Source organism: Nuphar pumila, chromosome 1 (assembly GCF_984573655.1).
Source record: "Nuphar pumila chromosome 1, dmNupPumi1.hap1.1, whole genome shotgun sequence".
Lineage (NCBI taxonomy): Eukaryota > Viridiplantae > Streptophyta > Magnoliopsida > Nymphaeales > Nymphaeaceae > Nuphar > Nuphar pumila.
In genome coordinates this window covers 5,359,518-5,373,162 of record NC_143249.1, presented here as the reverse complement: position 1 = coordinate 5,373,162, position 13,645 = coordinate 5,359,518, and the positions used below count along the sequence as shown (strand labels likewise).

The 13,645-nt window shown below is 37.7% G+C and overlaps 1 protein-coding gene across 1 annotated transcript; it reads right to left on the bottom strand.

Moving 5' to 3' along the window:
- Nucleotides 1–366: 366 nt before the first annotated feature.
- Nucleotides 367–5,559, bottom strand: LOC149847773 (pumilio homolog 12-like). Its single transcript, XM_090002183.1, has 5 exons — nt 5,257–5,559; nt 1,694–1,857; nt 1,355–1,607; nt 1,189–1,254; nt 367–480 (listed from the first exon to the last, which is right to left on the bottom strand). The coding sequence occupies exons 1-5, from the start codon at nt 5,557–5,559 to the stop codon at nt 367–369; spliced, it is 900 nt and encodes a 299-aa protein (XP_089858309.1).
- Nucleotides 5,560–13,645: the final 8,086 nt, after the last annotated feature.

Here is a 13,645-nt window from a genome sequence, read left to right as displayed (position 1 = left end):
CCATGACCAATAAATGAGCTGCAAAACTTCTCCTGTACATCCCACACTGCTATAGCACCACAAGACGACACCAACAATGCTCAGCAAGAGAAAACCGGTTGCAATACCTCAACTCTCAACTCATGATGAATGAGCCCTTCTATAACTCTATATATATTTACATTGCCTATTCTTACCCACTATATAACACTATCAACTAAAACCGTAGTAAAAACAAATAACAGCCACCTGGAGCAGCCTAAGCATTATTGTCTCTGCCAACGAAGGTTCTAAAACAATGATTCAAGTGTCTGGTTAGTTAACTTATCACAGGATCATCTCCACCGGAAACTCTTACTGTTGAAATTTTATTTTAGTATGCCGGCTTCATCGAGGGAACATTGAGGTGGCACAATATAAAACCCTTTTTCCCTGTGGGCAGCGCAGGGAAGAAGCATTTTCCCGTATCAGGTTAACCAGATCATTGTGAACAGCATATCCCTACGTTCAGAACACAGAAAAAGATTAATCTTCATAGAATTCTAATATAACAACTCAAGATGCAACTTGATTTGATGGAAAAGGGGAACCTCATCAAGTTGACGAACTTGACGGGGCCATTGAGAAACCAAATTGTGTGTCTTCCATCAATAAAATACAGGATAGCGAATTTTGGAAACCCAATACTGATGTTTCAGTGTAGCCAACTAAAAAGATTCTTGACGACTACTTGGAGGTGAACAGTAAGGGAAATAACTCAAAAGCATAAGCAAGATGACAGCTTAAATTATAGGTCAATAGTAGGCCTGCACGATGAACCGACCCTCAGGCCCGACTCGTTTAAGCCCGGCTCGGACTCATCCAAGTAGGTAAATGAGCTAAGATTGAACAAGAGCTCATGCTCGTTAAATATAAATGAGCTGAGCTTGCATTCGAGCTTGACCAAGCTCAATAAACCCGATTAGGCTCGACTTAGGCTGGTTTATGGATATGTATAACATTTGTTGACCATTAAGCACAAAAAGAAGCCTTACCCAAATGGGTAAGAAGTGTACCTTTCACGTATGAGGTGGTGAGCCGGCTAGGCTCAAGCTTGACCTGAGCCAAGTCTGTACGTATAATGTCCAAGCTCAGCTTGAGCTCTAGCTGAACTTGAACATGTATATTTTTGGACGAGCCGAGCTTTTCCAGCCTAAGCTCGGCTCAAACCCAGCTCGTGTGCAGCCTGCACTGGCAATGAGTGAAATCTTGTAGAAGCCAGTGACCATAAGGAAACTATTAAAGCTCATGAATCATCATAACTGATAATATGAAACTGCTAAAACCAATATATGCAAGGCAATTGGAAACACTGCAATATGGTGAAGCATCATACCTTAGATGCCTTCAAAGCAGACTGGGCTACATAGTTGCCAAAACGGTCTTTCACAAGCATTAAGAAATCTGGAGATTCAAGTAACTCCCTTATGATTTGAGTGCGTTCTTTTTCTCCACTAACAGTCAGACATTTTTCCACTACGTTACTGCTGAATTTTTGCATGGACAGGGACACAAAATGGCCTTTAAGCTCATTGAAAATCTTAGCTCTTATCCATTCTATGTCTAGTATAAACTGCACAACATAGTTGCTGAAACAAAAAAAAAAGAGATAAGTCAACCCTGAATCATTCAAAAAAAAACATGCAATCCAAGCAAGGGCTACAAAGATACGAACCCAGAAGGATCCTGGGAAAGGCACAGTGCATTTACACTTATTTCATTAATCAACTGACATTTCAGCTTTCCCTTGGCATAGGTCACACATTTTTGCATCATATAACATCCATGCGGATGAGTTGCAATTTCAACACAGTCTTGTACAGCAGCATCAATGAGAAACTGCCAAGAAACAGAGTATCCATAGTAAGAATAACTTTGTTGAATGAACTTCATAGTAATTTAACTCAGTTGCATAACATGTAACAAATTGGTAAGTGCCAAATAAAAGATATTCAATCATACAAGTGCCAACTAAAGTCAAAAAATAATTTGAAACAGTAAATTAACTTCAAATTGTTGTAATCATACTAATTAGGTTATTCATTACAGAGGACATGTTAACCACACGAATCCCATAAGAGCTACAAGGTTACATTGTGCATGGTGAAGACGATCAAGTGTCAGGAATAACTTAGAAGTTGCACCTCAAATCTAATAGCATGACTTGCTGAAGCAAAATACTAATATTATCATTCTCGGCACAAATTAGGGTGCACATTCAACTGCAAAACTATATACTTTTTCTAGTACAGAAGAGGAGAGATGTGTGGGCAACCTAACTTAAACAAATACATTCTTAATGCCATAATATGGAATTGAAAGCACTTAATTATGCACAGGCAGCAAGAATAATTACAAATAGAGAACAAATGACTGTTTCATGGGGGAAAATAGAAACTGTTAAGTGTTCTTTTATTTCAAAGAGCAGATTTTATTTGGGTTTTTACTCATTTTTTATTTTTTCCTCTAGAGTTTAGGATGACACAGTTACTTGTAAATTTCTCCAAGCATACATGCCTTTATTGAGTGTTTTATCCGAAAACAGATTTCATGCTATGAGTTTCATATTTTTACATTGGATACTAAAGCAGCATATGGTATGGTTTGCAAGAGCTGGAGATTATTTTTATTTAGCTTTTGAAGGAACAGAAAATCCACTCAAACAGGCCATTCAACATGGCACGACTGGAAATATCAAGTGTTACTTTTCTTAAAGACTATTTTAGGGTGGAGGACATACCATTGAGATGCCACTTTTTTAAGTTGGTTCACGTTAGATTCTATTATACTTTTCTAAATCCTTAATCTTGATTATTGCTCCTTGGTACATTCATATACTTGCATAGAATGGAAAAAGAAAAAGGATGTTTTGATTGAAATGTGCATGTTGTGTTGTGATTTCTTGTGCAAGAAAAAGTACTATCTTTTTCAACTACAGATAAACTTATCAATAATCAGTTATTAAAATTTAAACACTTCGGATGATCATATGCATACCTGTTCACATGTTAAAGGAATACAAATAATGACATATTTACATGTCTAGTTATACTTCCCATGTCAATGAATCACGAGAAAAGTAATTACCAAGTTTATACATACATATATTGGGAGGAAATAGTACAAAAGCCTTATATTTTCAGTTTGTACCGCTACCACTCTCTCATAAGACAACTTTTATCTCATGCAAGCTACCTTTTATTATAAATTCTCTCTCACTGCTGTGGCATCTCTCTTCAATCAACCAAACTACTAGAGCCTGTCCATTTGGATCGGCAAAATTTCTAGTGCACATAAACTTCCAAGCCTCTTTATGTCATAAAATAACATACATCAGCATAGCGCTTGTTCTAGGATCTAAACAGTCATAGCTCACACAAGATGCCTTTAAGTCAAATTAAACATTTACTTTTAGAATAATAAAAGATAGCAAAATGAAGAACCCCCACGAATAAAACTAAAATCCAGAAGAACCAACTAAAATATGAGTTATTGAAAAGTTAAGTGTACATTTGCACTGGAATAATGTTAAAATACATGTAATCAATATATATATATATATTCAATCATACCTGATAGGGGTATTTTAGTCATTTCACATGTACCCGATAGGGGTACTTGTTTTTCTCCTCTTATTTTTGTATTTTTTTTTCTTCTTTTTTACCCACTTAAGGGGCCCCACCATTGAGTCGTTGGGACCCCCAACGGTCACAATTGTGGTCGTTGGGGGCTCCCAACAACTCCATGGGAGCCCCCTTTGTGGCTCTCCTTTTGAGGCCATGTGACCTCCCCCTTCTCTCATTTTATTTGTATAAATAGGGGTAAACCCCTTTGTATAATTCCATTCTGGAGAGCTCCCTCTCTTTCAATAAAGAGACATTTATATTTTGTGTTGTGTTGTCCCTTTGTGGACTTGGCTATTATCTCTTTTGTTTGTCCATTGGTGGACATTGTAAGTGCTTATAGCACTCTTTGTATTTCCGCATATCTCCTTACAAATAAAACGAGGCTTTTAATCAACTTGAATCATGTTTGCCTGTACATTATCCATCTATCATGACCTCATAAGTTTCTAATTGGCTAATTTCTATTCCAAGGCACATGGATACAATAAGAAGGGTTAATTTTAACAAATATATGCATGACAAACACTATATTCAGATTAAACACACTTGTTATTCCTGCACATGCTTGATGATAAATGGCTGTATTTTTTCCAGAGTACATACAGTACATACGACTTTACCAAGGCAAAAGGCTTTAGAAGATACCAACAAGGGAAATAAATCAGATAGGCTGATGTTGCTCAGTTTTATGAGCTTTCAGAAACTGCATTAAGCGGTAAATAAGGCAGCTGACACACTATGGTGGTCACCAATCATGTCAGCCGGTAATTGACAGATCTACTTAAAATAAACCACCAAATGCCAAATTAACTAGGTGAAGGAATCATCCAGATAAAAAGAAGAGAGTAACCAATATGTTCTGTCTACTAACTGACGTAGAGTTCAGCAAGGTATTGGAAGGTCATCTTCAGATTCTCTGATGTTAATTCTTTTAAGTTCATCACATCATTGTTGCTAATTACTATTAAGAATGTGACCAAGGTAGATCTTTATATTTTTGGTGTTCTAGAGTCCCTTAGCATACAATCCTCTGAGCAACCCCCAGGATGTATTTTATAAAACTTAAATCACACCTGACAGGTCAGTCATTCGATTTTTATATTTCAGCAATCTAAAGTCTCTTATAGCACACAATCTTCTGTGAAACCTCAGAATGTGCTTTAGAAACTAAAACATAAATCATGCTCCATATTATCAGAACCAACTCCATCATATAAGTTTCTCTGCATATTCCTTTCCACAAAAGTCCCAGAGCTTTCACTATCGCAACCAATTTTGGAAGAAACTGGACTCATGATAGAATGCTAATGTAAACCCATTCTTCCTTTAGGCTAATAGAAACCAAAACCCCACAATTGCTAAGCTTGTATTCCTCAAAAATGACATGTCTTCAACTCGGGGTCCATGAAAAGGTAGCATCTATCTTGTAACATACAGTTATATTGGCATTCCTTGGTCATACTAAAAAAATCATAAGTTCAATCAGTGGTAAAACTTCATCTTAGTAACCTCCATGGATATAGCCCAACGGAGATCACCAGCTTCCTAGAGTAAGATTTGAAACTGAATGGGAGTCTGATATCTAGATTCTAGAGAAATTAATTAGGCAAACACAACCAGCATCCCTTAATGTATAGATAACCACTAAAAGAGAAAATTCATCAGCTATGTCCATCTCATAAGCTCCACATAAAAAAATGTTCCTATGAGAAGACATCCTTGTGATCACCAGAAATTTGCAAGTTAAATTCATGTCATCCTCATCAATTTGTTTGAAACCGAATCCATAGATGAATTCAAAAAGCAATACAGCAAGTTTAGACACAAGGGCGGCAATCACCTCACAGTCTCCAATTTCTCCATTACTAAATTTCTCCAGCCAACGCTGCGCGATACAATTACCATTCGCATCCATCAACAACTCCGCCGCCCTCGGTTTCAAGGCGGACCGAACCAGAGAAATCTCCTTCTTGGTCTTGATGGTAAGCACCAATTTCTCCACAGCCTTCGTCCTGCCCAATCAGGAAAACACATCGAACTCGAAAAACTAAGAACTACCCACAAAAGATAACCACTAGTTTAACATAACCAAGGCCACCAAAATGAGATACAGAGCCAATAAACTACCCACCCACGATTGTCAAGAGACAGATTGATGAGCCGACCCTGTTTCCGAGTCAGAATGGACACGATTTCCATCCGCTGCCTCGCATTACAGACCTCCAAGAGAATCTGAACAAGGTGATTCCCGAAGGTATCGACCATCAACTCGCATATATGATCTTTAACCTCCAAGAATATCGTCTCCAATTCCTCCGGCGACCCTTCTGCGCACTTCGTCTGCAAGAACTTGCCGCCGTGCTGCTTCTTCGCCACCGCCACCATCTTTCCCTTCACCTCCTCAAGCGACGTATAGTTCACGTTCTGCCGCTCGAGAAGAAGGCCGGGCAACTCTCCCGACGCGTTACCCTCCAACTCGTTCATACGTTTCCAGGCAAGAAATCCATCCATTTGAGACCGAACAGGAGTCCTCCGAATCCTCCCTGCAGCCGCTGCAGCCGCCGCATCCGGCTGGTTGGCCGCCGGCTGCCTCACCCCGAACGTCTCAGAGACAGACGGCGAGGAGAGGCTCAATCTGTCGAAGCCATAGGCGCAATTGCTGCATCCGAAGGATCTCTGCGGGATGGCATCGAGGGGCAACTCGCTGTGGTAAAGATTCCCGTTGAAGGACAGGTCCATCATGGAGAGGAGATGCCTCAGGCGAGCGAACTCCGCCACCGGAATCTCCTCCGGAGAAGGAGCCAGTTCGGCATGCAGTGCAGCTCCAGGACGGAAGAACCCATAGTGGTAGTTGGCCGGCCAGTCGCCGGAGGCCCAGCAATTGGGTTGTAATCCGGAGAGGTGGTGACCGGAGCCGGCGTCATTGGCGGTGTAGAACGGCGTCCGATCGATGGCGTTGGTCAAAAACGTCTGACGGAAGGCCTGGAGAAGGCAAGGGTCGAAGCCGGTGAGAAGGCGGTGGTCGGAAAGAAGTTCAGGTGACGAGGGGAGCGTTATCTCCGGCGAGAAGGGGTTGTTACTCGAGGAGGGTTGGGTATCGTCGTTGGACATGGTCTCGACTATTCTTCTCCTGCAAGGAAGGACCAAGAAGAAGAAGGGAAAAGGGTTTTCTGTAAGTTTGTAGAGAGAGAGAGAGAGAGAGAGAGAGAGAGAGAGAGAGAGAGAGAGAGACTTCTGTTTCTGTAGGGAAGCGCAAAGAGGAAGGTATTGCATGCAGAGACTCAGAGAGAGAGAGAGAGAGACTTTGTATTCGTATAGGAAGGTGGTGGAGCGGGATTAACTGGATCGGGTATACCTCACCTGAGATGATATCCGAAATCGATTAGACCCCATCGGAATAAAGGGGTTTCAACGGGTCGGATACTCACTAAATGTGTGAGTCCAAACCTGGATCCGACTAAGTGATGCAAGTATGAGATCTTGATTCGCGTTCAAACAGATTTTTATAAGAAAATCATATCTGGATCCGATAAAAAATACATAATCCGGAACTAATCCATACCTGATAAAATAATATTTTTCAATTTTTTTACATTGAAAGATTGGTGATCTTAATTGAAACTCGGGTCGAACACAGTTTTCGTAAAACAATTTATAAACCATACCCGACCCATTTAAAAAACGGACCTCGTGAGTCTAACCTGGATAGTTAATGAGAGTTATTTCTATGTAACCAAACCTTGACCCTATAGGATTCGATGTGAGTCGGAATTGGGTCATGGCAGATCCATTGATACCCCTACATCCTAACCTTTACTTGAATTAGGGGTGCAAAGGGCTCAGATTTATGTCGGATTATACCAAACTCAAATCCAAATTTAAATTGCAAAAAATAGATTCAAATATGAATCTGAATTTAGATATGAATAAAATCTGATGAGATAAGATTGAGTCTGGATTCGATCAATGTATGTTGGTATTGGATTGGTGGTAAAAAAGTAAAAAAGCATGTTATTTACAATTGCCGTTTTGATCTGAATCTAATTTATATCTTACTTGCCAACTAATCTTAATCCTATCTGAATATGAAAAGTAAAAGTAATTCATTTCAATAAATTTGAATCTGATCGAGTCAGATCTTACTTCAAGTATTGAATTTGAAAATAACATCTTAGATTTGGATTGAATATCTAATGCATCTGATCCATTTTTTATCCCTAATTTTGATGCACATATGGACATAGAATGAGTTAAAATTTAGGCCCAGTATAGTAAATCAATTCTTGGGTACGAAAAATATAGATTTGGAATGCTCAACCTGACCCAAATGGTTCTGTGTAATCTTTACTTGAATTGACTCGAACTTGAACCTGGTTTATACCTAAACTCATCTCATACCTAACCCCTATAGTTTTTATACAATTTATACCCAAACCAATCACAACTCCAAACTCGAAAATAATTTGTCCTCAAACCCTTTTCAGACCCAACACAAAAGAAACCCAAATGCATTTTTAACTTGATCCCTTCATCCAAACTCATACAAAATCAAATGTATAGATATTATGATAAATTTAAATATCATTAGATTAATCCAATCTGGTTTTATTATAATCTTTCTACATCTTATTTTTAAGAAAAAAAATAGTTTTCTAAAAATTGGTAACGATAGTATTCATTTCTTTATTGAAATTAATATAGATAAAACCATTGATCAGGAAAAGAATTGAACCCAAGAAGGCAAGAAAACACACATAGCAACAAGGGATGAGGAACAAAAGCAGAGTTCACAGTGCCAGTGTTATTGAATGGTTGAAGGCTTTCACTTGGTGGTGCATACTCTTTTTTGCTGTAATTTTTTATTTTTTTTTTCAATAAGCAAACTAGGGTTTGGGCGGTTGAACCTGCAAAGTCTCACACAGCTCCTACCAACCACCCTTTAAAAAGATTTGCAGGTTTTCCTATATTCTCTCTCAATCCCTCTGGGGTAACTTTAAAGATTCCATAACCAAATGGTAACTTCAAAATTGTTAGTTATGGCATCATTCTCTCTTTCTCTCTCCGGTAACTTTAAAGACTATCCATAATGGTAACTTTGAAAAGGCTTGGTATGGTAGTATCTCTCTGTGTGGTAACTTTAAACAACTCCAGTAAAAGATCAAACCCCAGTACGCTCAACAATAACTGGTGGGGTCTGCCTAACCCCAACTTTAGAGAAAGTTTGATATAACCATTATCCAATTTTGTTTTTAAGAAAAAATTTTAAAAAAAGGCACCCAAGTTTTATAAAAATTAAAAAAATGTACCTAAAAAATATCTTGATTAATTAAAAAAGTTCAAAAGTTTATTGCCACCAAGTTTGCTGTTAAATGTGATGTCAAATTACCATTTTACCCACAACATCATATTTTCAAAAAATGCACCTAAAAAAAGAGGTTTATGAGTTTTTGAAGGGTTAATTAGTAAATTAACTCTCTTAACTCGTCTTAGGTTAGTTATAACCTAGGTTAAATGGATGAAAGTTTGTTTTTATTAACAGTGTAAAAATTTAGGTGCCTTTTTAAAACTTTCCGAAAGTTTAGTGCTTTTTATTCACTAATGCCCAAACTTTAGGTGCATTTTTAAATTTTTTTCCTTCATAGCATAATACAGAAACCATTTTATCCTTGAAAACAAGTAGGATCTGGAAACGACTCTAGGGTTTATCTTTCCATATCCTAATATAATAAAAACGGTCAGGTCAAACTGTCTAGTAAATTCGCCTCCAAACCCAATAGCCATGGTCGCCCTTTTCAATACGCTAATATTTCAGGCCACCACATCTCTAAAAGAGCTCTCTACTTTTACTCCATCCAAACCATAAGAAAATTATTTTTCCTTATGATTCTTAGCCATGAATCTCAACTCAAGAAATGATTCTCATTGTGGGCGTGATTGGGTAGGCATCTGTTGCGATACAGTTAATTATCCCCTTCACCACTAGTAGGGATTAAACGATTTGGATTCAAGTAAGATATTCAACCAAATCTAAATCCATTTAACTAGATTCAGTAGCTAAAGTTGGGTCAGATTATTAGTTGGATCTGCACTTGGTATCACATTTTTCATTTGAATAAGAGAAATCTTAATCTGAATACATGTAAATCTCGAATTTTAAATGAGTCATACCAGAGCCAGTTTTAACTGATCCCCATCTGACTCCAAATCCCAATTCTAATACGATTATGCTAGATAAGGTTGGACTACCTAGATCAAACCTGAGTTCAACCTATTTACATCCCTGACCGCCAATTGTAAATGGCTTTAATCATTCTATTTAAAAATATTTTGGGGTTCATACTAGATTGAACGAGCGTTAAACATTGGAATGTCTAGTCTTAATTGATTACTTTTCCTCCTTTTGCGATTTATTAAGATATATGGTTATACAAAGGAAAACTGAGAATAGCGCTTTTTATTTTTATTTTTTGATGTTGTGTCTCAAGTATTACAATATATATATATATATATATACAACTCTCAAGATAAGGTATACGGTTGTTATGATATATCTTCAACTATTAGCTGTGATAGCACGATAGGTTTATCACAATAAGGATTATCGTGATCTCAAATTGTTTGGGAACAGCGACATCATGGCTCTAACATGCTCCCCCTCAAGTTGGAGCATGGGGATTGATAACGCCCAACTTGCACTTGAGTTGAAAAACTGATCTCGTCCCAACTGCTTGGTAAACATATTTGTACATTATAAATTTATGAAAACAAATTGAGTTTTAATCGAGCTGTTCTGAATTGTTTCGCTTATAACATGACAGTCAATCTCTATGTCTTTAGTAAGTTCGTAAAACACCGAATTTGCCGCAATATGCAATGCCGCCCAATTGTTACAAAACATCAACATAGGTTGAGGATGCTTGATTCCTAAGTCAGTCAATAAATATTTTAACCATGTTAACTCACAATTAGAAAGCGCCATCGATATGTACTCTGCTTTAGCAGACGATCTTGATACTGTTGTCTGCTTCTTTGTTTTTCAAGATATTGAAGTCTTTTCTAACAAGGTGCAATAACCTGAGGTAGACCTTCGAGTTTCTGAGCATGATGCTCAATCTGAATCACATGAGACAAACAATTGAAGTTTGCTATCAGATGACAACAGTATGCCTTGACCTAGCGTGGACTTGAGATATCGTAAGAGCTTTTGTGCCACATCAAGATGTGGCTTCTTTGGTATATGCATAAATTGGCTTAAAATATTGATACAATAGGCTATGTCAGGCCTTGTAATTGTGAGATATACCAGTCGACCCACTAGTCTTCGATAATGACTTGGATCATTCAATGGCTCTCCTTCTTCTAAATTAAGTTTTATGTGTTGTTTCATGGGAAAATCTAATGGCTTGGCCCCCGAGTACCCATGATCTATAATGATGTCCAATGTGTGCTTATGTTGTGATAAGAAAATACCCTTACTAGATCTTGCCACTTCAATTCTCAAAAAATATTTGAGTACTCCTAGATCCTTAATGCAAAAAGCATTATTTAGAAGTACCTTTAGTTGATCGATTGTCGTCTCCAGCAATGATGATATCGTCAACATATACGAGAACAAATATACATCCATGCTTTGTGAAGCAAAAAAAAAATGAATAATCCACCCTAGATTGAGTAAAGTCAATCCCTTTAAGAAAGCTTAAAATTTTTGCAAACCAATTTTGAGATGACAGTTTGAGGCCATAGAGGGATTTGTTGAACTGACAAACTCGCTGCTCCCCTTGTCAGTGAAAACTAGGAGGTAGTATCATATAAATTTCTTCGTCAAGATCGTCGTGTTAAAATGCATTGTTGACATCAAATTGATGGAGAGCCTATTTTTTTATGGCGGCTACAACCAAGAGGCATCGAACAGTAACGAGCTTAGCCACGGGAGCAAATATTTTGTGGTAGTCAAGACCTTCAATCTGTGTATGACCTTTTACAACAAGGCATGCTTTATAATGCTTCGTCTGATTTGTACTTCACTTTGTAGACCCATTTGCAATCGATGAGACGTTTACCTAGTGGAAGATGTGTAATTGTCCATGTGTGGTTGTCTTCAAGTGCATGGATTTCGACCGCCATGACTTCCCTCCGAAAAGCACACCTAATGGCTTGGGCAAATGTTTGGGGCTTGGGGTTTTTGGTAATACCTACAAGAAAGGCACAGTGAGATGGAGAGAAATTTTCATAGGTAAAGTAATGAGAAAGAGGATACCTTGTACCTTGTTGGTTGCCACTCAGAGCGTTCGATTGGGGCAAGCAAAATGCAGCATAGCATTTATAATTCTGAAGATGAGTAGATGAAGCTCTTGCCTTGGAGGAATGTCGAACAGGGACAGGGGGTTCGGGTTGTGTTAAAAGAGGATTTGGGGTAGCTGGAGGAATAGGAATAGGAGGTGAGGATTTGGACAAGTTTGGGAACTTGAAATATTGGCCTGAGTATCAGTTGTTTGGATTGAATAAGAGTCATTTTATGGAAAGCCAGAAGAAGAAATGGGTAAGACAACATCTCCAATGTTAGATGGTGCACATTTGTCATATCGAAATAGAAAAACATGTTCATGGAAAATCATTTCTCTGCTGGTGAAAGTAGTGTGTGACTCAAGATCATATAAATGGTATGCAACTTGGACATATGGATAACTAAGGAATATGCATTTTTCCGCTCTACTATTAAATTTGTAGGAGTGATGAATATTGTGAGCATAACATAAGCACCCAAAAACCTTGTGGTGTTGATAATTAAGACTTCTATAAAATAAAATATCATGGGGTGTTTGTCTATTAAGGGCTTTGCTAGGAACATGGTGGCAATCATGATACATTTTCCCTAGAATTTGACAAGGAGATTGGCTTGAAAATATAAGGTTCGAGCCATATTGAGAAGATCTCGGTGCTTACGTTCCACCACTCCATTTTGTTAAGGGGTATATATACAACTACATTAATGAAAAATATCCTGATTTCGAAAAAATGTTTGCATATCATTTGAAAAAAAAATCACTCCCATTATCACTTATAACTTTATATTTGGATTTTAAATTAGGTTTTGATCATGGCAACAAAATCTTGGATAAAAAAAAAGGTTTCAGATTTATAACACATTAGGTATACCCAAGTGGAGCGAGAGTAAGCATCTACAATGGTTAGAAAGTAATGTGCACCAGATAGGGGTGGAGTTTGATATTCTCCCCATAAATCAATGTGAATGAGTTCAAAAACCCATGTTAGTTGATAGCTCTATTTAGAAAAAGAATACGTGATTGTTTAGCCAAAGGAAAAATTGAGTATATTCCATCAACCTTGCAAGAATTCTATTTATTAGAATTAACAAGATACTAAAAACGGGAATTTGAAATATGCCCAAGGCTATAATGCCAAAGGTGAGCAAGGCTGAAATTTAAAAGAGTGACTCCACTCTGGATTTCAATCATATAAATTCTATTTTGTATTTTACCCACTCCAATTGTCTGCTTCGAATGACGGTCCAAAAAATACAAGATTCATTGGTGAAAACAACATCACATTATAAATCTTTGGTCAATTTACTAACAAATATCAAATTGTATTTAAAACTAGGGGCACATAAGACATCAATGAGGCATATTTGTGAATTTATGCTTGCACTGTCAATGTGAGTGACTAAAGCATATAGTCTGGTGGGTAATCCTATTGGTAGGCAAATGATGGATTATAAAGAGTGTAATAAATCTAGACTAGAAACTATATGGTCATTAGCCCCCGTGTCTATTATCTAACAGGAAGAGTAAGAAAGAAATGTTAAAGTTTTACCTGCTAAATTGGCTTGAGGTTTCAGTTTACCTTGTGACATAAGAGTTATGAGATGTTTATATTGTTCGGGTGTGAGTTGAGGTAGAGCAGCCCGCTCACTTGACGTGAACGAATTTACCCTTGCACTTGTATTGCTTGAACTAGGGTAATCATAAAGTTGATAACAT

Bases quoted from the DNA above. Each gene is read 5' to 3' on its own strand.
- LOC149847773 (XM_090002183.1), bottom strand. From the start codon at position 5,559: ATGGATGCGAATGGTAATTGTATCGCGCAGCGTTGGCTGGAGAAATTT. The intron at 1,858-5,256 runs GTTTGCCTAATT...GTTTCTTGGCAG, and splicing joins CATTAAGGGATGCTGGTTGT to TTTCTCATTGATGCTGCTGT. The intron at 1,608-1,693 runs GTTCGTATCTTT...TTTTTGTTTCAG, and splicing joins CTTTCCCAGGATCCTTCTGG to CAACTATGTTGTGCAGTTTA.